The sequence below is a fragment of the Nilaparvata lugens genome, chromosome 13 (genome assembly GCF_014356525.2).
Source record: "Nilaparvata lugens isolate BPH chromosome 13, ASM1435652v1, whole genome shotgun sequence".
Taxonomy (NCBI): domain Eukaryota; kingdom Metazoa; phylum Arthropoda; class Insecta; order Hemiptera; family Delphacidae; genus Nilaparvata; species Nilaparvata lugens.
Genome location: NC_052516.1, coordinates 30,849,174 through 30,876,146, shown reverse-complemented (window position 1 = coordinate 30,876,146; position 26,973 = coordinate 30,849,174). Strand labels below are relative to the sequence as shown.

Here is a 26,973-nt window from a genome sequence, read left to right as displayed (position 1 = left end):
GAGGGCGAGCGAGCTGACCTGTCATTGAGAGGCATCATGGAAGCAGCATACCAACCATGAACCGACCTAAGAGCAACACATGACGGGGAAAATGGGGATGAAACTGATAAAACTCAGCCTGAATGGAAAAGTCTGTTGATTCGAGTGCATTACGTATGCCTTGACAGTTCGGCTCCTTTCAGTATTTTAAAACACTTGTTCAAAAATTCACTGAACACAATGAGATGTAGATGTTGTGATTTGTGTAGTTTCGGTGATGAATAATCCGAATGGTGAATAAGATGAAGATTGAGGAAGAACTGGTAGTGGGAGATCTAGTCCAAGTGGAGATAGAGCGAGTAGGTATCCAGTGGTGGAAGAGTCAAGTCCAAGTGAAGGTAGAGCGAGAAGGAATCCAGTAGTGGAAGATCGAGTCAAAGTGAAGATTGTGCGAGAAGGAATCCAGTAGTGGGAGATTGAGTCCAGGTGGAGACAGATCTTTCGGGTATATTTTTCAAAAACACAGTAGAAAATATTTTTAAGGAAGAATGTTTATATAAAGTTGCCGATTTTTCAAATCAACTTCCTAGATTAAAAATGAGAAGGTTATTACTCTAATCATCGTACTATGTAACCTATGTAACCTTTTTTGATTCTCTGAAGCTTATTAATTTTGTAACATTAAAATTTTTTTGATGTTGACTATGCATTGGAAAATGTTTTATGTCAATAAATGAACTTTTATTTCTATTAAGTTCAGCATGTAAAATGAAAAACCTCCACCCTCCAATTAAGTTTCGTCAACAAAGGTGGTCAAGTCTTATCAAATTGAAAAGAGCATTCTGTTCACCTGGTAGTATGTTTGATATGATATACATTCCAGTACTTGGATAGTGGTCCCTAAACATATTTTCAAGTAATTGGAATCCATTACTACTGCATTATGCCTCCTTCATTGACAAATCTATGCATCCATCTATCTTCTATCTATATATAAGAAGAGATGGTGTCTGTCTTTCTCTCTGTTTGTCTGTGAGCTCATCACGCTTGAAATACTTGACTGATTAAGCTGTAATTCTCTGCAACGAAATTGGCCTATTAAATAGTTAAGTCCGCGCTGTTAAAATGGGCGACGTTATTTGTCGACTCTGCAACCGGGCATTAGCAAGTTAAATAGGCCTAATACTCTCTTGCAGTCTCTTGATTTAAAACTACCGTCTTAATTATGTTTTCTTATTGTGTACCGTATCTGTTCCGAACATAAAAATCTGGTGTGGAGCACTCACACAACTTCCCAAAATAAACATTCATACCAATCAAATCCAGTATAAGATTCATTATGGATTTTGTAATTCTATCAATAATGAATTCAGTTTGAACTTTATATATTTATAAACAAGTAACACTGATATTCAAAATGACGTCTACATACACTTAAGCTGGTAAAGTCAATATCAAATTGTAATGGATTGGAGGGACGCGAATGATATGGATTATTCCTTATGTTGAATATATCACTATTCTTATTAATGAATAATATGATTATTTCAACATAATGTTTGCCTCACTGTAAGCACCTAGAATTGTTGAATAAGAAGTCTACTAGGGTAAATCTTGGCCTGCATAATGCAGCTCTAATAAGGTGTTTCTGTAATGTGAATAATTTGTTCATATGGATATCATAAGCAGCCCCCTATGTCTCAATTCAATATTGGAAAAGTGATTGGGCATAAGCATAATAAATCTTTTTAATTATTACCATATCAGCTATTTGATTTAGTTTATAGAATGATTCATTATAGTGCAGTTCTTTTTCAGTTGTATGATTTATTAAATTTGAATTGAGGTTGTAGTGTTTTAATAATTGTTCTATAGATTTTTTTTTTTTTTTTAATAGTAAAATATCAAATTTCACAGTATGTCTTCCTGAATTGCTTCCTGTCAATGCTGTGTTGCCTAAAGCTATCAAAAGAAGAAGGGACCCAACATTCATGAACAAGGAAAGGACGCATCTTGTCAATCTCATTGAAAAATAAGTCGATTTCGTCCAAATTATTAAAATCATCAACACGCTAAAAACCGCGAATAGATAATTGAACATAACCTCAATAAACTACTTGCAACATGACAGTAGGCTCAACAGAACATCGCCATTTTTCTCTTGACGACAGATTACATTATGTTACCTAATCAAATTTGGCCAGTTAGCTCTATAACGGCTCATTAGCTCTAACAGTGTGTGGTGAAATACGATTTTGTCAGTTAACAGCTAATGGGAGTTTAGGCTTCCTCTAACGACACGTTTAGTTCCTGGTGGAACCTGACCTAAATGATTGACCAACTTTAGTTAGTTTGTCTACTAGCTTTGGCTTCCACTCACATTTTAAACTGAACAAAAAAAATTATCAAAGCAACTGCTATCACAAGTAGTATTAATTATAATGTGTATGTTCAAGACAGGCAGACAGACGTTAACGGAAGCGAGTTAATATAGAACTTATAAATTAATGTTATGTATTATACAGCTAAAATTATGTGTCTGCACATAAAGTCTGTCTATCTGACAGTCTGCGTGACAACTGCCAAATAATAGCATCAGCTTCTTCAAATGAATGGGAAAACTACAGAAATAGCATGCAAATGATTTCAGTTGCTTGATAAATCAAAACACACTTTTTTCATATGCACTTTTAATGTTATTTTACATACTGAAAAAGGATGAAGGATTGAGTCAGTTTTGTTGTCCAACAAATTTGACTTGTAAAAAGGTTCGAAGAAGTCATGTACATAATTTGAAGCTGATTGATCAATTCTGTCTAAAGATCTTGTCGAACATACAAACAGACAGAAAACGACTTTGGGCTCTAGTAAGACAAAAGTTGGAACTTCGCTATTGCTCGTTCAATGAATATTAATTGTTCATTCATGTCAGCTATTCCGATACTTTGAGAATCCTAAACACAACGAATTTCACAGATTTTCAACCTTTTTCAGTGAATGGTGCTTCATTGATTGATGATATAAACGGTAAGGTAGACGATACAGGAAAATCTACATTCCTGAAGATGGTGGATCCTAAGGTAATATTTTTCTTCTCTTCTTGTTTTTTTCTTCTTCCTTCTCAAATGAAAAATTAATTCTATTTTATTTTTCTTCTTTGGCTTATTCAATTGAAATATTTGAATTTGATTATTGAATAATTTTCAACAATGGAACTGCATTCTAGAAGTAATGTTGGTATTACATTCAATAGAATCCTAAAAGTGAGTTTCAATATTGCAATTATCGTAGTCTGTTTCGAAACGCATTGTTTCGAAACAGACTACTTTCATATTTGATATATTTTTCCCAATAGATACTATAGTAAACCGAAAATGGTGAGTCGGGTTATAGCACTACCCCCGTTTACGGAGGTAGTGGTTATACTGGCAGTAGCGGCACCATCTCCAAGTGAAATTGGTAAATTTCAAGCAGTGAAAAACTAAGGAAGTTCGTCTGCTTTGTGACTGTTTACATTTGTCTAGGGATATCAATCCCGGGCACAGTATACATATCTATCTATTCTCTTTCCCGGTGTACCGAAATATTCTTAGTACCAAATAGTCTTAGTACGTTACGTCACAGGGCAACGTACGCACGCGCATACACATGCAGTGATATTCTTAGTCACTATGACATCACCAGAATATTCTTAGGAACTATGACGTCAGACAGAATGCCGAGTATCCATAACCAACAGTAAGATAACCTAAAAGGGAACGATTTTTGCTCGAAGATCCTCTTTTACCCAGAATGGTAGTGCATAACGGAATGGTCCCTTGCAGCCATTTGAAAATATAATGACAACAGGGTCCATCTTGCTATTCGCTACCTATAAAGTATATTGATTTATGCAAATAAAAGCTCCAAATCAATTTCCCTAATAAATCCAAAGGTATTCTTCAATACATATCAAGTGATTATTATGTTTTAACAGTGTTATGAGAGTTATGACATTATATTGAGAGTTATAACACAGTTATAACTTAATTATCAATGTAATTGAAGAGAAGCTTCAAAATCAGATGAATTTGAAAAGGTAGGCCTTGTTGCACAGAAGCCGATTAAATTTTAACTGTGATTAACTCCAGGAGAACCAATCACAGAAGGCCTTTTAAAAAAGACGGCTTCTCTGATAGGCTCTCGTAAAATTGATTATGTTCAAAATCCAGAAATGAAATGATATTTATTGATTCCTTTTCACAAAAACATAGCAAATTACAGTTTAAAAATAGTGAACTGAGATGATCACTCTAACCAGTATTCATGGTCAACTTACAGAAAAAATAAAATAATCATCATTACTAGAAAAATCACATAAATGGTTATAACTTGATTTGAAATTATACAAAATAATATCCATTGATTTTTGAGTCCAGCATTAATTAAAAATCTATTGCACTCCGTGACGTCTGCAAACCAATGTGAACAAAAATATACAACCAATACAATTTATCTGGAATATTCAAAAAATGTAGGCTATCATTATTATTTTTCATATGAAATGTATTAGAAACTATTACTACTCAACTATTTATCTCTCACATGTGTTATTCACGATTCTAATTATCGAAAAGATAAAAAATGTATATGTATATAATGCTGAATCTGTATATTATTATGTATCTGCTTCTTTATAAACATATTCATACTTATGTCAGTGTTGCATCAAGAAAAACTAATTCTTGGAAAGATACCAGCCAAGCTCTTAAAACTTTTAAAAAATCTGGTGTGGCGCACTCATACAACTTTCCTTGCCGTTATGAAAATTGATCACCTGACGCTAGTGTTCACGCGCATCTCAAGTCTACTATTCCAAGATCTGAGCCAGCTGGTGACAGGACAATAACGCTGGAGACACACGAAGTCTGCTATCTCTTTATAGTGAATGAATCTTATTCATTTGAATTTTGAAAATTGGTATTCTTTTGACAATTAATTCTCAAATTTTCAGACAATGAGGCCTGATGATGGAACTGATGCAACCATGGTTGAACAACAGTTTGGATTATTGCCAATCGATAAAAGTGAATATTAAATTGTATTCTAATATTATGTCTGAACAAAAATGAGTGTGCTCTAGAATAGTTGTAAATGAAATTTCACAGTTGGGCTTGCATGAAATTATTCTCACTGACTTCACAATTTAGTGGATCACACAATAGACACAGAAAAACGAAAACTATATTTCGTTCATCTCTTCAGAGATTTCGTTCATCTCTGCTATAGATCACTACTGTCACAGTGAAGCTGAAAGCATATGGGTGGCACGCCGCGCTGCGATTCTCAAATTATCATTTGCATTAACCCTAGAAGGGTAACCATAAGTAAATAATTCCACTCACATCCCATGGAAATTGCAAATATCTACTTATCTTGAAATATCTTGATACATCTAACAAGGGCTTGCTCCTCCAACAGCTCTGCTTGAGACAGCATCAATAGACAATATGAATATGATTTCAAAAACAATCTACAGGAATAAAACTGTAAACTAGTGAGAGAATTTCACTCATGGTTAACCCTTACACGTAAATTTTTCAAGTGATATTCACTCATTGGTTATCATCAAGCGATCTTTTCATTGAGTAATCTTTCTCATATCAAACTCTCAAAAGTTATTTCTATGTAATGTAATGTCACTTTTGGGTACACATAGAATATATGCCCCACGTTGGTTGTGACATGTTTATGTGAAGCCATATTTGACTTACATGTGCCCAGCTGGCAGTAGTCGGTAGAGCAAATGAGATTTTAATATTTTTTATATTTTTGCACCTGCTGAAATAAAAATACCATATGGTTCTTACCAGCTCTTCAAGGAGCTTATATAAAATTCTGCTATCAATTGCTGCAAACTGCTGCCGCTTTATCAATCTGCAATTCTTACCGCTGCTATGATTGTTTCCACAATTATAGATGCTGAAGATATAGACAAATATAAGGGTTCCAAATATTGTACAAGACAATATGGTATTGACACCAATACCACTCGCTACCATCTGACAAAGGGGTCAGCAGTGTGAGATAATACTAAGTGCGATCGAAGACAGTATTTGATTAGAATTCCTTATACTTTCTATTGATTTGTAGTACTGCTTCAACTCAATTTTATGACCCTGTGTTTCAGTCAATTCGATATCAGTAATTATGTTGAACCATTTAAATAAATCTTGAGGACATAATATTTCTGGAGATTTAAGGATCAATGCTGTATATCTCTGATGCATCCAACACATTTGAGGAAAAATATTGTTGGTCGATAATTTTATTGATTTGTCAATAAGGATAAAATATATTGCTAGTACAAGATTGGTCATGCATGAAGACACAGGATTATAATTGAAAGATACACCATTCAACAAATGAAATATATAGTTTACACATATAGATCCACAAGCAATAATAAAATATGGAACGATAAATATAAAAACAATATAAGAAAGTATGCAAAAAAAATCACACATAGCTCACTAAAAATCTTACTAGATTATATAATCTTATATCTATTATAAATCTTACTATCATCTTATATTATAAATTTATATGGCTCGATCTGTCGACTTGCTTTTGGTTCTCAAATAAAATTCATAATTCTCTATTCCAACAATATCAAAGATTAAATATTTTTAACTCTCAGGGTTTGAGTTCGGCCGTCAGTGGAATTTAGATAAAATAAACTATTTTTGGAACTTTGAGCTTCTGGCAATTCTTTTATATATTACTGATATTAAAGAATATTAAATGAGCATATAGAGTAAATCAAATATTGATAAATATTAGTTCTGTAAATACTTAAACGTTTGGTTCTCACCAATGTTCTTAATGAGACTTTCCCTTATTTTCAAGTAATTCTAAATCAAGCTTGATTTTCAATTATGACCCTCGACAAGCTAGCTTTATTTATATTCACAAATTCTTAGCACTGAGGATCCTCTAAATATTTATAGCTCATGTGTGAAGAATTTCCCCAAATTTAAATATGTGGCATGGATTTTGCCTTGTGTATCCTGTGCCTTATTCCTGGTGGGCTGATGTTGTCCTTTCTAGTAGGGAAATAATTGATTTGATAATTTAATTTAATCAAAGTTAAAATGTTAAACTTGGTATAAATTACTTTAAAATAAGGGTTCACTCCTTGGTCTCGATTTTCGCTGGTGACTCTAGTGACCCATGGCGAGCAAGTGAAAGATCTCGCTTTTTCATTTTCTTACAATACTTTCTTTTTCTAAATCTGCATAGTAATTTGCATAGTTGCTAGTGTTGGTGGATTTCAACAAATCCCCAATGAGGTAATTTGACTCTATCAAATATTTTACAATACAAAGACATAATACTAAATTAGAAATGAATATTTTCACACTCAAATCTGATCCCATGCTAGTTATGATTATACATAAATTTTACAATAATTGTATATTTTTATAATTTTAAAAAAGACCACGTGCCTTTAGAGTAGTATTATCTTATCTCTATCATTCGACTGATAATATAACTGATGATAAAAGTTTCTGGTTTCTTTCCATGAGACCTAATAATTCATTTCAACAAATAAATTTGATGTGTGCCAAAATGCCAAAATGCACCGTTATAGTGATTATCAGTATTTCAATCCAGTTTCTATTATAGTTGGCATAATTCATCATAATAAGTGGTTTCTAGGATTCTCTTCCATCGAATTATTTAGATTTGTTATAATTCAGTCCAAGTTTTAGAGCATTGGACTGCAATCAAGACTCAATAAATAACAAATGTAGAATATTGAATCAACAATACCTTCAGGATATATTGAACAGTCCTTTGGAAAGTAGATCGTGAATGTTCAAAATGGAGATGTAGCTACACTTTGTGGTTCTGTGAACTTATTACTTTCCTTGCCCTATTACCATAGGTAAGAAAGGTATTGTTATCCATAAAAATTAAAGGTACCCAAATTTTTAAATTTCTTTACGTTTCAAGGTCCCCTGATTCCAACAAAGTGCTTTTTGGTTATTGGTCTGTATGTGTGTGTGTGTGTATGAGTGTATGTATGTCTGTGTAGACGATATCTCATCTCCCAATTAACAGAATGGCTTGAAATTAGGAACTTGAGGTCCTTACTCTATAAGGATCCGACACAAAAAATTTCGATCAAATGCAATTTGAGATGGTGGTTAAAATGGCAAAAATTATGTCAAAAACAGGGGCTTTCATGATTTTCTCGAAAATAGCTCCAATGATTTTGATCAAATTAATACGAGAAATAGTCATTGATAAGCTCTATCAACTGCTACAAAACTCACACAATAAGGATCTGACACAAACAATTATTTCAATCAAATGCAATTCGAGATGGCGGTTAAGATGGCAAAAATTATGTCAAAAACAGGGGCTTTCCTGATTTTCTCAAAATGGCTCCAACAATTTTGATCAAATTGATACGTGAATTAGTCATTCATAAGCTCTATCAACTGCCCCAAGTCCCATATCTGTGAAAATTCGAGGAGCTCCACTCCATCTTTGCAAAGTATGATCTTAGATTTCCAATTATCGGGCTTCAAATACAATTTGATAATAATTATCATTTATAAATTCATTTCCTTAAAAAAATACAATCAACCAATCAAAACATAAAAAGTACCGAATATCTACAGTACAATAGGCTTATAAAAAAATATGGAATTTAATTCTATTGGAAATTAACCTACTCAACTATGGGAAACCCATGTACTAGAGTAGGTGTTAGTTGTAGTAATAGATTCTGGGTGGGGGTGCAAACAGCAAATATGTTGAGTAAGTGAGCTCACATATTGTTTGAGATAATGTTTTCTATATGATGTCTTCCAGTTGAAATAATCCAGTTCTTAGCAGCAGTTTTGAATCTTCTTGGGTTTTCTATTGACTTGATTTGTGCAGGAAGTAGATTGTGGAGTTTTGGTGCTAGGTGGTTGAAGTGTCATTGATATATTGCCTTTCTAGCCACGTTCGTAATAAGAAGGTTTCTGTTTCTTGTGTTATGACTGTGGTTCCTTTGTTGAATGCTTCCGGGGTTTTTGTGTAGTCTGCAAATTATTTCCAAGGAGTAGAGCTGTCTTATGTCCATCACACCAGACTCATTGTAGAGCTGGTCTGACGGATTTCGAGGTGGCCTCTGCTTGATGATCTTCATTATTAGTTTTTGCACTTTCAAGGTGCACGTAGTTTGTTCCCCCCCCCCATCCTACAATTCCATAGGTAAGCAGAGACTGAACTGAGGAATAGTAGACCATCTTTATGCACTTCTCAACAATCAATGTTCAGAGCATTTTAAACTTGTACATGGTCTTTCTCAGCTTCTTGCAGAGGTTATCCATATGATGGTCCCACCATAGAAAAGAATCCAGTATAACTCCAAGATATTTTATTGTCGGTTCTCTGTGGATAGTGAATGCAGTACGGTTCAAAAGGTTTCTGTAGGCTGTCCATGCTGTGTTGCTGAGAAAGTTGGAAAGTTGGTTTTGTCATAGTTTAGAGCGATCAAATTCCGATTGAGCCGATGTGAGATTTTCTCTAGTCCATTTCAGCCTTATTCCATGTTATTGTCCACGTTGGCCCAGAAAACAAAAGAACTGTGTCAAAACCACTGTGGCAAAGGTGGTGATATTTCTTCCAATTTCCATACTGCATAGAGGATTTGTATAAATCAAGAAGAGTATAGGGCCAAGGACGGTTCCTTGGGGTACTCCATATTCGACTTCCAGCTTGCTGCTTGTCTGTCCATTCACTCTGAGACTCTGGGTCCGGTTTGACAAGTAACTCTTGAATAGTTCCCATGCTACTCCTCTGATTCCATAATTGTGAAGTCTCTCATCATGTGACAAAGTATCAAATGCTTTTTTCAAGTCCAGGAATATTGCCAAAGGTTTCTCCTCACAGTTGATTTTCTCTTTTATTTGTGAAATGACATTGTGGATTGCGTCGTTGGTACTACAGTCTGATTTGAAGCCATATTGATTTGGTGATAGAATATTATTCTTTTTAATGAAGTTAATAAGTCTGAATTTGATACATTTCTCAAGAATTTTTGCTATGATATTTAAAAGTGATATTGGCCTATAACACTTCAAATATTTCTTGTCCCCTGCTTGAAAAATTGGACATATAAAAGCTTCCTTCAAACACTGAGGAAGGATACCTTCTACTAGGATTTTGATGGCTATCATTGTCAATTGTCCAGCAAGAACTTTACTGTTCTGTTTGAAGAGCTCTGGTCTGAAATTGTCTGGGCCTGGTGCACTGTCTGATTTGAGACTGCTGATTTTTTTTTCTCCTTTATCTACTGGTGTAAGAAATATTGATTCACATACTCTAGCATAAGTAAATGTAGGTTCATCTGCAGGTTCTTGCTAGTTCAATATATTCTGTGCCAGTTCAGATCCAATATTTATTTCTGAAGAATTCGTTGAAACATTTTGCAAGCTGTTTATCATCCTCTCATAGTTTTAACTCTTCTCCTTGTACATTTAGTTGTTTAATATGCTTTTCTGGTATCTGAGCTTCAGTTATTTCTCTTATTACCTTCCATGTATGTTTTGCATCTTTCAAATCTCCAAGCATGTGGGAAAAATATTGTTTTTTTTTTGCTTCTTCAATGACTCTAGTTAGTAGATTTCTGAATTTTCTGTAGTATTGATGTAGTTGCAAATTTGATGTACTATTTCTACATTGTGAAGTTCATCCCCAATGATATTCATGGCTTGATTTTCTTCTTCCTATGTGGAACACTGTAAGCTTTCTTACATTCTTCCACGTGCTTATTCATTATAGTCACGAACTCCTTCAATGCGCCCTCAGCACTATCCTGCATGTGAATGGATTCCCAATTTTTTTCCACAAGCAGTGATGCAAACTTGACTTTGTTGAAGATTTCTCTGTGTTGCTGCTTCTTCTCCACAATTTAAAAATTTTTGTTGCTTTTTATTCCCAGAATAGTGATGAAGTGGTCCGTTATTGAGTTTTGAAAGACTAGTGGCATAAGATCTCTTATGTAGTTCACCAAAATGTGATCGAGGCATGTGGCGGTATCTCATACCGTTGATGAATTCCGTCAAATCTGTGTTGGAAGGTGACCTATATATTGCAGTAATGACAAAAATTCTTTCTTGAGTTTCGAGGCGGAGATTCAAACAGTTGGCGTGTCGAATTTCTGGTTCCTCAACTTCAACGTTAATATCAGTTTTAACGTATACAATTACTCCATCATTCTGTGGATGATTCTTCTCTGTTGCATATAGATTGTAGTTACTTATTATGCGTGGAGTTGTATTGCAAGAAATCCAGCATTCTGTTAATACAATTACATCAAAGTCACACTGTATGTCCTCCAATTGGATCAGAAACTCGTCAACATTCTTGTTGTAACTTCTGATATTGAAACTTATTATTCTCAGGTTGAACTGCTTCAAGCAATTAAACACATATTTAGGCTCCAGAGTTGCAATATCATTTATATCTTCTAAGTCAAGCTCTTCTACCAGACTATTCATCAATTTTACAATGTTTAGTATTGGCTTCTCCTTCTAAGTTTTTTCTGTTCCATACCATAAGCCCTTTTTCTGTCCTGTCCTTCACTGACTTCCTGATTTCGGATCAGGATATCAATAATCCTGACTTCGGATTATTGTTAAGTGTATATGGAACTCGATGTCGTCACGTCCCAGGGTGGTTGACTGATTGGGGTGGAGGTGGGTAAGTTGTAAAAAATGCGCGCTTATAAAATCGCCTGTCCTGCAGTTACTATTGATAGTACACCTTTGACTTTTATCTGAATTTTATCTAAATATAACTGGCTTTTAATATGGTCACATTTTCACGATAAACCGCATAGTTTTTCCGTAAAAAAATAAAATATCTCAAAAATGTATTTTTTTTAATATGGACTTTTTTTATTTCTCGAATATCTAAGTCGTTAGACGACTTAGAGGAAAATGTTATCGATAAACGTTGTAGGCCGTTTCTTCCTGAATCCAATAATGTATATAGTTTGGGGGCTACGATCATTGATGCGACATTGGGAAGGGGATAAGTGGCACTGTTACACTGCGGCGGTCCACACCTATGTGTGTGATGGCCTGCATATCGTATCGCTCCTACTAGTCTATGCAATCAAATTATGTAATTCAGGAACGCTATCTTAGGTATTTTCGGCCGCTGAACACGATTTTTCAACTCTCAAGCCTCAATAATTCATAATTCTCATCATATTCTACAAATTATGGTCAAAATATTACGAACTTAATCTCATTCTGCAAGGAAACCAAGAAATTACTGTTTGTAATAAACTACACTTGGCTTTTGAGAAATATATTATTAGGATGGAATAATGGGTATATGTGTTTTTGTTTTCATTTCAAGTTATTTTATTGTGATAAGCTGCAGGCTAAATTAATAATATTACACACTGGCCACGTTTACTTGATGTAGTGGTCAGTTATTTCCAAAAAATGTTTGAGATAGCCTCTATCAACTGTTTCTTATTATTGTAAGTCACATTAATAAATCTCTGCCACAACTTTAGAAATTAAGTCTCGATGGATTGGGATAGCATATTATTGAAGTGATTCTTTACTCTGCTACTTCTAGTATGTTCACTACCCTTGTTTGAATTTCGACCACATACATGAAAAACAATGTCCACCTGCATCACTCCATCCTCATAACTCTTCTTATGGAAACAAAGCTTCCATAATCTTGCAGCGTATTGGAAGTTTTGAGAAGTGAAGTAGGAGTTGAATTCAGAAGAGCCATGTCATCATTATGTGAATTTGTTAACGATATTCAGGGGATTTAGTCAAATCCACAACTTATATCACTTACAATTTCATCTATCAAGTGAGATTAAGCGTTTTTTTATAGCCATCAGATGTTGACAAAAATTGGAGTTATTGTAGAAATGCATGCCGCACTAAATCTTTAATGCTGAAATTATCTTTAAACAGCTAGTATACTAGTGATCAGATCTTTTCGTTCTAGAATGGACCAAGACTGTATTTTTTTGTGTGTTCGCATCGTGGAGAATGAGAGCAATTTTCTTTTTATAGGTGAGAATACTCTTTTACACTCTGCCACAACTCTGTTCAGATAAAAATCGTTGGAGAGCGAATAACTATTTCATTCTACATTCAAAGGAGAATAACACACTTCTTCACTTGCTTCCAGACCATTGATAACATTTTGCAGATTCTGATGTTCATCAGAGTCTTGAAAAAAATATCATGTCCTCGTGAGAAGATTATACGCTTCTGGAAATCATTCTTATTTCTCATCATTTTTGTTTCACTTCCTTCGTTGACTCTTCCTTCATCCAGTGATATCTATAATGATGTCAACATACTTGAACAGAATATCTTTTATGGAAGACTCATTTGAATATAGTAGCAGCCATTTCAGGAAAGCATTGGAAGGACTAGCTATTCCAATCACTCCCCCTTGAGTTTAGATGATTGAATGAGGGTTTATGTTTATGTTTATGTTTTGAAGGGACGGATTCGAAGATCCAAAGGTGCAAAGAACCTCACACGTCAACCAGAGCTTATCGTGTGCCCCAAAAGTATGTTAGTTGGGCGAACCAACTCCTGTGTCCTTTACTAGGTCCAGAAGTTTCTTCCCTATACCAACATCCCAATCCCTCACCTGGTTGCTTACAGACAAACAGAGCCCCTCTTCTAGCTCCAAGACTTTCGCAATCCAGTATGATATGCTTAGCAGTCTCTCTCAGTCACTGTTTCACTGTCTCACTCACTCTCTCAGTTACTGTTTCACTCTCTCATTCACTGCTTCACTCTCTCACTCACTGTTCCACTCTCTCACTCACTCGTTCACTCTCACACCCACTCACTCACCCCTAAGTTACAGTGGGAACATTTTTGTGGTAAGGGGCATAGTTGAGGAATAATGTTAATACAGACTTGTTGGAACACGAATTGGATGCTGATAAAGACTGGTGGGCGTGGCCATTAGTCATGTGACAGGGGGAGGTGGAGTGGGGGTCCTTGAAACAGCCTTCGTTAAAAGTATAGTGAGGTGATTTTTCACCAATATGAACACTGAGTGACCACTTACTGATCATTGAGTGAACACTGACTGAACATTGAGTGTACACTGAGTGCCACTGAGTGGAGCTGAGTGGTCCATGAGTTTCAACAAACAAACCTTACCATACAGACATGTTGAATACTGATAGAGACTGGTTAGCATGGTCATTAGTCATGTGACAGGAGGAGGTGGAGTGAGAGTCGTTGAAAATGTCCATATTGAATGAGTCATGTGATAGGAGGGGGTGGAGTGAGAGTCATTGAAAATGTCTATGTTGAATGAGTCATGTGACAGGAGGAGGTGAAGTGGTGATAGGTGTCCATGGCTATCTTAGTGGAGAGTGATAGGTCCCTCATCAACATATTGATCTTGAGTGATAGGTCCCCCACGGCCATCTTGATATAGAGTGACAGGTCCTGCATGACATCTTAGTGTAGAATGACAGGTACTGCACGATCATCTTAATCTATAGTGACAGATCCCGACGACATCTTAATATAGAGTGAAAGACCCTCATGAACATCTTGGGTTAGAGTGACAGGTCCCCCATGGAAGCCACTCACTTGAGTTTTAAGCTGGTTTAAGCTGGTATTCACGTCATCCCCATTAGGTTCAGGTTTGGTTAGGTGAGGTGAGGTTAGGTTGGATTGGGTTTGCTTAGGTTAAGTTGGGTTTGGTTATATTAGACAAGGAGAAGATAATTTTTGTTTTATTTCACTATATATATATATATATATTTATTTATTTATAAATTATGAATTATAATTTATGAATTTATAAATTTATAGATTAAAACAGGAGACACAAGACATAAAAAGATTTAAAACACTTAGAAACTTACATTAGAAACGGAAATTTTCGGAAACTGAGTTTCCTTCCTCAACCGAGCAGTGAGTGGGTAGCCTACAGTTTGAAATCAAACGGTCGTGACCACAGAGTACGAACGGAGAGCCAATTGTAGCAGCAGAAACCAAAGATTACGCGGTGCAGACGGATGGAGAGAAAAAGGGTACAGATTCAGGGGACATTATGGGGTATTTAGGGGTCGGTTACAAACGGGATATTTAAGATTTGAGTGGGTTATGAATAAGAAAAGGTGTAGCTTATAAATTGATAGAAAATTGGAGAAAGGAATTGTAGAATTGAACTTGAATGAAATTTATTTTCTATTTCTATTGAACATTTAATATATATTTGATAGCTGTGAAATTTATTATTTTATATTTATAAAAATTTCAAATAAATATAAAATAATAATAATATCATTCAAATTTATTATATATATATATATATATATATATATATATATATATATATATATTATATATATATATATAAAGTCCTCTTAAAAGTGATGATATCTTTGAATATTTTTTAGAATTTTTATAATTTCTGGCTAAGCAGCTTCCTTATATACATCAGACTCATATACTACCTATAAACACCACATTCCATCAACTCTAGATCTATTTTCCAAGTCCATAGAATGAGGAATAATAATTTTTAATTTGTTTTAATAATTTCAAATGATATTTGATAATTTTAAATATTTTTCAATTTTTTTTTCAATTTTCTTTTTAATTTTATTTATTTATTCTTTCCATATATTTTTTTGACCTTGATTTCATGATCTAAAGTGTCAAATGCTTTTGAGAAATCAAAAAGACTGAGAACAGTATATGCTTTCTTTGATCCATAGCTAACCTGATATCATCGGTGACATGCAAAAGAGCGGTTTCAGAGGTAAAAGATTCTCTGAATCCAGATTGGAAATTATGTAGTTTGCTATTATTGGCTTGTCCAAAATCTACAACTTGTGAATGAACAACTCTTTCAAGTATTTTGGACAGAGCGGGTTGAATACTCAACTTGAGAATCTTCAACTTTATTTGGAGAGGTGACTTTGTTCAGTGAATGAACAAGAGCAAGCTTCCAATTTTCAGATAATTCGTTGTTTTCACAGGACTTGTTAAAATATCAGATATACCAGGATAACTTGAATCATATACTATAGGGGTATTCACAATGTTGTTTAAGCCAGCTAAAGAGTGCTATTTGATAACTCTGGATTGTGAATGGTCCATCTGGAACCAACTGCAATAAGCTAACTGCAATAGCGTTCCAAGAGGATAATTTGTGTAACTCAAAGTTTATAACCTCACTTTTGCTAACAAATATGACCGCTGTTTTAACAGAGTTAGGTAGAGTTAGCGGACTCAAACCTGCGCTATCTTCTATCTCATCTGCTATTTATTTTTCTAACTTACTACTATAGAATTTATTTAACACAGACTTATAGCAAATAGCAGGAGTTGGCGAATAGCTCGACTTAGCCTGTTAACTCCAACATTGTGAATACCCCTATTATATAGACTATTATATATACCTATTATATAGGTATAGATATAGGTATAGATATATAGATATACTTATATAACTAGATATATACTATCTAGCTAGTGTAGAAGGTTAGTACAAAGTGCGCCAGAGAAACTTACTTATTTAAAAGGTCAATAAAAACAAAAGTAATTTAGTTATTGTTTCAATCTTTTTTTTATATGGAAATACAATATCTCAATTCTCTCCAGTGCAGTCTTGGGAATTACATCAGATCAATGGCGACCCCTCTTGCGCATACACTGATGGAGTCGATTTTTAAGATTTGTATCCACTCATTGTAGGAGTTATCAATAAGTATGTTGGCAAAGCGTCGCGAATGTTGTTCATGAGGTGTGCTATAGTCAGTGAGGATAGAATGTAATTCTATACAATTGAATACAATTATACATTCAATACTCACTGGCTGTAGTCCGTGGTCGATCGACATGAACCAGAGATTTCAAATAACCCCATGAAAAATCACATTGTTGAAATGAGCCTCGTCACTGAAAAAAATGACCGCGTCTTCAGGCAGTTTGTCAATCAGCATATCACTTGCATTTTGACGGGTAACAAAATCGCGTTTAGTCAATTCTTGAACAACAGCCAGTTCATATCGATGAAATTGAAGCTCTTCATGTGAAATTCGTTGAACAAAGGAGTCATAAATTGCCATAGCAGCTGCGTGTTTGCGAGCCAAACGCTTGGGAGAACGCACAACTGACTGCCTCACTCTTTCGATATTCTCAGGAGTTCTGATGGTTTGTGAAAGTTCGTTTCTGGGTTTAGCGACACTTCCACACTCCCGAAATGATTTAAGCCACGGCAGAATCGGATCACGACCAGGAACGAGTCGGTAAGGAGGAATTACAAATCAAGCGCAGAAGGCACGTTGCGTAGCAAGAGCAAGTGATCAACCATTAGAAAAGAAGCTCTCAACTGCGAAGGCCCGCTGCTCTCTAGACAAGAGCATGATGACTACTTACTTGAGGGAGGTTAAATTTGTGAAGTTCCTCCTCCAGATGCGCCCCCTCCTACCAATCTACACAACCAAATCACCGGGGATTTTTTTCAAATGAGTAAGTTTCTCTCGCGCACCTTGTACAAGGTTATAGTATAGAAGGTTAGTAAAGAAGGTGATGGAGAAAGAAACTATTCAACTATGTTGTCTTGTCATTTACACTGGCATTATAACGTGAATTTCACTATATTGTAGATTCGTCATCCAGCAAGTGGTGCTAGGATGAAGCTCTAACTCATTTGGAATTGTGTGAACTCATCTGACAGAAGACTACTATCGTAGGATTCACATCAGACTCTTCTCTAAAATTTTCAAACAACAGATGATTTTCAAACAGTACCAATCTTTTCTCTTTGAGTTTAGTCTCTTCTTTGATTCCTGTTCTCAATAATTTCATTCTAACTCATCTCCCACATCCAAGTTTCTTCTTATTATCTAATTTCTTCTATTTCGTAGTACACTGTGATAATGTGGCATTAGAGGATTTCCTGACAAGTGCCAGCTTTGCACAGATCAAATTGGTTGTGGAGAAATATAACGGACATCCTGATTCAAGTGGTAAACCTCTCGCAGATAAAATGAAAAAATCTTGTCCGAAAGGTCTAAGACAAGAGATTTATAAGCGTATAGGTAGGTGGCATTCAAATTATTTCATCTACAACCATGTTTTAATGTGGGCATTACAATAAATCCCATGAGAGGTCCTTTTCACAATGGATTTTCGAAACAATACTTCAATCTTCGCATTAAGCCACAGATTTTATATCACGCAACAGGATATCAACCAATTACAATGCAAGATTATCCACAGTGTCGAAAACTTTTGAAATCAGCTGATCGGATATAAGCAGAATTGTTGGCTATAAGCAGGAAGCTCAATATGGAATGTTACAGCCATCATAACTGGATCACATTACCTATAAATTCGTCAGATTCAATGATTCATTTGATATGAATTGTAAAAACAATATAGTATTACAATATATATCTGTTCCCATTACGCTCATCTATATAATAAGAGAGAGTAGGGTTGTGTTAGCTCATTTGTTCGTTTGTTCACATCAAAACATGCCAACTTGTGGATTGCATACCGGAAAAACGGGAATGATTAAGATTTCCAAATTTTGCAAGAAGATTTTAAATATATCAATATTTCGTGCACCTTGAAGCCCAAATTTCAATTTTCTTCCTAGATTTTTCAGAATTAATGTTCAAATTTCATTCATGGGACATATGATTTCATACAGCGAATTCACAAAAAAAAACTAGAAATTCAGAAAAAACATGTGTTCAATTATTGCTTTCTACTTGATTACACTTGACCTCAATAATATTGTTCTGATAATTGATAAATATGTTATAAATATTATTAATAAAATAATAGTATTATTATCAATATGATAATAGTTGTTTTGATGATTAATAATGATTAATCAATAAATAATAACATTGATCTGATAATTAATAAATATTTTTATTTTCACAAAATTCGTATAATAATATGGTGAATATGAAACAGCTGCATCTCAATAACATCTGTTAAGAGAAACATAGTTTAGAAACTTCGTTTTTCCAATGCAATAGGGGTATTCACAATGTTGTTTTAGCCAGCTAAAGTGCTATTTGATAACTCTGGATTGTGAACGCTTCATCTAAAACCAACTGCTATAAGCCAAGGTCTATTAATACAGGTCATGACACAATCACGTGATGCATTGCAAAATTGCCATTTTATGGGGTTCTAGTTCACCAATTTTCAAATTTATCAGCTGTTATTAAAGATTGAACAACATGATGTGTTATTTTGTTATATTGTTCAAGGGATATTGCTTGGCTTTGAATTATAGAATAAATTGTTCCGACAGAATAATAATATTTAGATTCCAACTAGGAACTGAATTTTAGATTTTTAGATTTAATTTATCGGGTACTTTAAACTCTTTTTGAAGTTGGCCTCGCATATTTCTCTCTTGTCCCAATGCCTTATGAATCATGATTCCTAAATTGCAAGAATAAGAACAGTTTTTAATAATAAATGAATGAATAATTGAAGCATTTATTATTGAATTTCCATTATTTGGAAATTGAACTTGAATCCACGTATTATCTGAACTAGAATATTGTTTTTAGAATGCATTATTTTGTAACGAGCAAATTGAATTGAATTTTCAAATGTACCATCATAAAGACCCCATAAAATGGCCGCTCCATAAGGAACATGAATGTCATGACCAGTATATAAAGACCTTGCTATAAGCTAACTGCAATTGCGCTCCAAGCAGATAATTTGTGTAACTCAAAGTTTATAACCTCACTTTTGCTACAAAATATGACAGAGTTAGCTAGAGTTAGCGGACTCAAACCTGCGCTATCTGCTTTTTTTTCTAAAGTACTAAACTATAGCATTGAGTTGAGATGTTGAGATGTCTGAAAAGGTTTTGATATTTACATAAAGAAATTATTCTCCTTCATTTTTATATAACTACAATTTCAAAATTATTTGAGCCCTGATAGAATGATTGACTCACTGTACAGTCAGTCAGTCATAAATTTTAATATCGAAATGAGGTGTATTTTGGCAAGCTGAACAAAAAAATAAGGTCCTATGCACCTTTTCAATATTTCTTCAAATGAAAAATGAGCTCTGTGGGTTGTCAAAACTGCCCCTGAAAGGGAAACCATTCAACTTATCCTATCTTTCAGTAAAATAACAATGATTTCTGCGTTGAGTAACATGTTTCTTGCCAACAACAATAAAACTCTTTTTGAATTTAGATATGACCTCCACTGTAGATTTTTACAATAGTCTATTATTTAAATTCATGGTAATTAAATAATTTATTCCAGTCAGTTCATGGTTAGTTGATGAAATTGACTATCAATGAAAAAAAAAGATAATAATTTTATCAGTACAGAATTGATTGAATGGATTGTCGTTGTACTGAGTTCTTGGTCAACAATATTTTAATATTGGAATTAATCCATTCATCATTTTTTCAGAAGTTTTATTTGAATTAGAAAATATTTATCAGCTTCTATTAATTTATCATTTGTAACAATGGATTGTTCAAAACATGAATTTAATCAAATAAAAAGGCCCATACTTCTGTTATCATGTTCGTGAACGTGTTTGCATGTTTTCCACTTGTGATGGATAGCCAAAATTGCAGAGCAAACTGCACAGCGGATTGTAAATGAGGACTCTGATTGGCTGAAAAGTTCAGCGTTTGGAGTGCGGTATGGCGAACAGTTAAAACAGAGGCAAGTGGCACGGCGAACGGTTCGGAGTACAGTACGGCGAATGATTAAAATTAAAAAACATTAAACTTATAAATGCATCCATGGATCCCTCCAGAGCCTGTGAACTATGGATAATTTACAGGCATTGTTGTAGCAATGGCCAAGAAACATATTCCAAGAGGTCTCAGGAAGGAATATATCCCAGGATGGAGTGAAACAAGTGAACATCTCTTTAAGCAATTCCAGAAGAGAAATGACCCAAAGATTGCAGGAGAACTCCTGGAGAGTTTGGATGAGGCACGCAGAAAGAAATGATCCAGCACAATGGAGATGGATCTCATACATTCCAGCCGCTTGAAGTCTCCTCAGGAAGCTGGGCAGTGCAAAAATTGTCACTCATCAGGACTCCCATATTCATCCTTATCAGGTGGCAAGACAAATTGTAAGGACATCGAAGGCCCCAGGCTGCCTGGACCATGGAATAAGGGTGAATAATAGGCTAAGGGAAATGAAAGCAACTGTTCCAGAAGACTCAAGTCTGTACAGTGATTTCACAGTTGAGGAGGTAAATGTTGCAATTTGCAATACAAAGCCAGGTAAGGCACCGGGGTTTGATGGAATTCATCCAGAGTTTCTGCTGCATACAGGAAAGCGTGTCAGACTGTGACTCTCTGTTCTATACAAGGATCTTACAGAGTGGCTATCCCCCAGCAGAATTCAAGGAGTCAAAACTTGTAGCAATCATAAAACCTGGCAAGCCTTGTTATGATGTTGAAAGTTACCACCGAATTGCTCTGCTCAGTGTCAGCTATAAGTCGCTTGAAAGGCTCATCTATGATAGGATCAGCCTAGAAATACTGGAACATGTTCCAATTCAACAAGCAGGATTTCGGCCAAACCGGAGCTGTGCAGACCAGGTTCTTGCATTGACAACACATATTGAAGCAGGTTTCCAGAAGGGCTTGAAGATGTCTGTTGCCTTTGTGGACCTGAGTGCTGCATACAACACAGTGTGGAGAGAGGGCCCCATATTTAAACTCCTACAGTTCCTGCCAAGTCTAAAAATCATTCAATTAATCAATAAAATGCTGAAGAACAGGAATTTCAGGGTTCTCATGAATGATAGGCTGAGCAGGAGGGAGGTATTGAACGATGGATTGCCACAGGGATCTATCTTATCCCATCTTCTTTTCAATCTCTACACAGCCGATTTGCCAAATATCAAATCAAGAGTATTCGTGTATGCGGATGACATTGCTATAGACATTCAGGACAGGAATATGGTAGAAACAGCAAGCAGCCTGATGTAGCTGGATTCGAGCTGCCAAGATGAATGTGGGCGGCCCTCAACAGGGTTAGGACTAGCCACGGGAGATGCGGGGCTTCTCTTAATGACTGGGGCAGTTCACCTTACCATGTTTGTGATTGTGAAGAGGCTAGACAGACGATGAAGCACATCATTAGAAATTGTAATATACGTGCCTACCAAGGCGATTCAAATGATTTTATCTCGGCTTCTCCACAATCACTACACTACATTGACAACCTTGACATCAAAATTTAATATATCTACAATATTATATCAACCTGAAAACGGTCTCATGACACATTTTTCTTTGAGTACCTATGTGTTTGTGTGTCTATATATATGTGCAATACGCTAATAATAATAATTTTCAACAGCTGATTTTTTGCATTATAAAACATATGCTCATGTTCACTAAAAGGCGCGATGTTCGGCAGAATGCACGGTTTGCTGCGCTGTTCAAGGTTCGGTTTGGCATGTGTGGACGGACCTTTAGATGTTACAAGACATTTATACAGATCACAGGCTTAATCAACATAATATTCAGATCTATACTATAATGAAGGAAATAAGTGGCTAATACAAGTACGGAATAGGAAAATTATGTTTGACATATAATCACGTCTCAACTACTGGACTTACTAACTTGAAATTCGGCATATCAATTCCTTATTGACCGAGGATGGTTATAAACCTATTTTCGATTCTTCAAAATTTGATTACATCAAGCTTTCAGTTTCAATTTGTCATGCTTCCAGTTGTTGTATGAAAGCAGCTGAAGATTTATTTTAAAAGGGAAATTAGAAGATAGGTATGATTGGAATCCTATTCGAATAATAAACACGTCGCACCCGAATTTTGTCCAACATTTTGAATCCAACTTCATTTTTTTAAATAGGGAGGGGGTCTTATGATACATGATTTCGATACAGGATTTCACGAGAAAAGGTATGGTGAAAATCGCACATCGATATCTCAAACCTTTCAAAAGTTATTCTCATTCAAAGATGCTGATATATAATCCATCTATCTATCATCTTCTCTACTATAATGAAAAAATAACACTGGCTTATACATGTGTGAAGGATAGGAAAAGAATCAGTGTTTTTAAAAGGGTGAATTCGACATTTTTTTCAAAATTTACTTTTTTGTTGTTTCGTGCTCTTTGATGATAGCTTCAATGATTTGGCTTAAAAGGGCGCCTGAAAATGCATTTTATACATAACCAATGCCAGCTGAAAGTTCTTGGTTTTTTTAAAGGACTGATTTGCTTCAAATCCGCCCCTTTAAAAAAATCATTAGCTATTGCTGGATGAATCAGCTGTTCACAGCATTGTGTCGTGATTTGCAACCTAAACTATATCATTTAGACTGTAGGGGTACTTAAGTGTACATACAGTGTTTGTTACTGTGTGATTTGACTTATTTTCGCCATGGAAATTATTCCAAGTCCTAGAAAAAGGAAACAAAGTAATGGTAGATTCGATAAAGTGGAACAGTTTTTTCCAATGAGGGGACACAGCTTTCTCCCTTTTTTCCGAGATTTCGGTATAATTTCTAGGGCCCTAAAAACCCATGATCGACTTTATGACATCCATCAACTAACCGAGCTTATTATTACAAGCTCAAACTAGGATAAATTCATTGTAAGAGAAATCTTCAATGCTATGAAATCTATGATTTTAAAACGTGGAGTAGCCAACACTACAAAAAGTCTTCCATTTCTGCAGAAACTAGAGGAAAAATACCCCTAAAGAACAAAAGGTATACTTCTCCATTAGCAATCTTTTTCATTCTGTTTATGAACACAATGAAAAAGGCTATGTCAAGGGATTTAGCAATATACATGGTTTGGTCTGTCATACCTTCTTCATGGCCAAACACCATGGTGATGTACCACAAGCAAACAGAATAGCTTACCCCAGTGGCAAAGTTTCACTTGAAAAAGCCAAAGTTGATGACCTCAAAAAATTGAATGAATTAATACCCGACTCATTTCATGATTTTTATGGTGAACTGTACTCTTGGCCCACCAATGAAAGTGAAAATCTCCCTGATAGTGACTTTGGAAATGATGACGAATAAATAATTTCATAATACCCAGGCTCCATGATTTTTTTAAGGTTTTTCAGTTGTAATCATAACATGCAATTATGTAACAGCATATATTTTCGAAGGCCGTCGGCTGAAACAGTCAACCTATTGCTGACCAACAGCTCCGGGTGGATGAGTCGGTAATAGTCAGAGCACTTCTTTGCTCTAGGGTTGAGAAATCGGCCCTGAAGGCGGATGAACTATACTAGTATAGTCAACGGCATAGGAATGCGGAAGACAAGGAGAAATCCACCGCATTAAAGATCCTTAAGGATATTCTTGGACACCTTTTTGTCCTGGGGTTGAGAAATCGGCCTCAAAGGTGGATAAACCAGTTCGAATGGTAAACGGCATAAGGATGTAGATGGCAACAGGCAACCGCTACATTAAAGATCGTGTATGATTTGCCCTGGTAGAATCATGATGGCAGGCATCAGAATAAATTTTCTGGAGTTTCAAGTCCCCCAATCGGATCTCTGGGGGGGACAGTTTTGATGAATGCTTCCAAGATTAAAGCTCTTCGAAGTAAAGTGAAGATAGGTACCTGGAATGTAAGAAGTATGCTTGAAATTGGTAAGGTGCACAATGTTATCCAGGAGATGAACCGCCTAAGTATTCAAGTAGTGAGTGTCAGCGAGTGTAGATGGAAAGATAATGGACAAAGAGATATTCTTGACAAAACTGTTTATTACTCAGGTAGTACCGATGGCTCAAACTCCAATGGTGTGGCTGTAATAATAGATCAATCCATTAAGAAAGCAGTAAAGAACTTTTTACCTTTGTCAGATAGAGTAATGCTTCTTCAATTGAACTTAGACATTGGCATTCTTAATCTCATTCAAGTCTATGCCCCAACTGCGGAAAAGGGAGATGAAACTATTGAGGAATTCTATGAAGACGTCAGTAGAGTGATGGAAGTAACCAGACATCAAGATGTTACTATAGTAATGGGTGACTTGAACGCAAAGATTGGACAGTGTCAAAGTAACAAATGGATTGATCGTTTTGGATTGGGAGAGCGGAATAAGAGAGGAGACCACCTCCTTCAGGAGTATAATATGGTTATTACAAATACTATATTTGAGCTACCTAAGAGACGGTTGTATACGTGGAGATCACCACAAGACTCAAAAGACAGAATAGTTCGAAATCAGATTGATTCAGTCATGATTAATCAGAGGTATAGAAATGCTGTCAAAAGTGCTAAAACATTTCCGGGTGCAGATGTTAATTCTGATCACAATCTTCTGGTGGCAGAGATCAGAGTAAGGCTGAAGAAAACAATGCCGAGGCTGAAGAAAACAAATGTATATATGCGTATTGATGCCAAGAAGCTCATGAATGTCACTGTTAAAGCAAGAGTTTCTCGAGAAATGAATGATAAGCTAGAATCTATAAATGATCAAGTCTGTCTAATTGATGAGCCAGAAATGATATGGGAGGAGTACAAGACTGCACTATTACAACCAAGTAGGAAGTATCTCAAGTGTGAAAGGTCAGATAAGAGTAAACAATGGATGACTGAAGAAATACTCAATCTCATGGAGGAACGACGTCAGTTCAAAGGTGGTGATCGGCAGAAATACAAGGAAGTTAACAACCAAATCCGATACAAATGTAGAAAGGAGAGGGATTCTTGGTTGAAGCAGAAGTGTGAGGAGATGGAACAGCTAAAAGCCCTTAATGACTTTCATAACATGCATAAGAAAATAAAACAGTTCACTGGAGAGCAAAGTAAGAGAGGATACTTGATGACTGATGAAAATGGAAGGATAATTTTGGATGTGAAGGAGCAACTGAAGTCTTGGGAAGAATACATTCGAGGACTTTTTGAGGATGATAGTGAGTTTGTTTGCTGTGATATTGATGAGGACTCTGGTTTGGATATTTTGAAGAGTGAAGTCAAATTTGCCATCAAGAATGTCAAAGGTGGAAAAGCTGTAGGTCCAGACGAACTTCCTGGAGACATCCTCAAACTTATTGATGAAGAGTATGTGGGGATTCTTACACACTTATATAATAAAATCTACAGGACTGGTGTATTTCCCTCCGAATGGTTGAAGTCAATCTTTATCGGTCTTCCAAAAAAGTCCAATGCTAGGAAGTGTGAAGATTACTGTACGATCAGCCTGATGAGTCATACAATGAAGGGATTGCTCAAGATAATTCATAGGATGATCTACAACAGCCTGGAAGAGAATTTATCAAATACTCAGTTTGGTTTCAGGAATGGTTTTGGTACACGGGAGGCTCTGTTTGCTTTCAATGTCATTGTACAGCATTGCCTAGATGTGAACCAAGCAATATTCGCCTGTTTTATAGACTATCAGAAGGCTTTTGACAAGGTACAACATAATAGGCTATTTAAAATCCTGGAAGAGTCTCAAATAGATGCATATGACCTTCGCCTGATAAGAAACTTGTATTATCATCAGAAGGCTACAGTACGGGTGCAATCAGAGTGTAGTGAGGAGCTGGAAATTAAGAGAGGGGTTTGTCAGGGGTGTGTGCTGTCACCGCTTCTCTTCAACATTATTCGGAGAAAATAATCAGCAAGGCCCTGGAAGATGAGACAGGAGGGATAAAAGTCAATGGCATACCCATCAACAACCTGAGGTATGCTGATGATACTGTCCTGCTGGCTGAGAACATGGAGGATCTCCAGAGAATGTTGAATAGTGTCATCACTGCAAGTAAGGAAGCTGGTCTAAGACTCAATGCCAAGAAGACAAAGTACATGATTTTTACTAAAAATGCACCTCCTTTGGATGATCTCTTTGCTGGAGATGAGAGATTGGAGCGGGTAGATGCATACACATATCTTGGGGCCCAGGTAACTTCTAACGCTAATCACTACACTGAA

At 35.6% G+C, this 26,973-nt stretch overlaps 1 protein-coding gene across 1 annotated transcript in view; it reads left to right on the top strand.

Moving 5' to 3' along the window:
* The window catches only part of LOC111049535, a 101,407-nt gene that overhangs the window by 59,747 nt on the left and 14,687 nt on the right, over positions 1–26,973 (top strand). Inside the window, exons 5-7 of the mRNA XM_039440421.1 lie at positions 2,974–3,059; positions 4,973–5,045; positions 17,927–18,100. Of these exons, the coding sequence (XP_039296355.1) occupies positions 2,974–3,059; positions 4,973–5,045; positions 17,927–18,100 (333 nt within the window). The remainder of the gene's footprint in view (positions 1–2,973; positions 3,060–4,972; positions 5,046–17,926; positions 18,101–26,973) is intronic.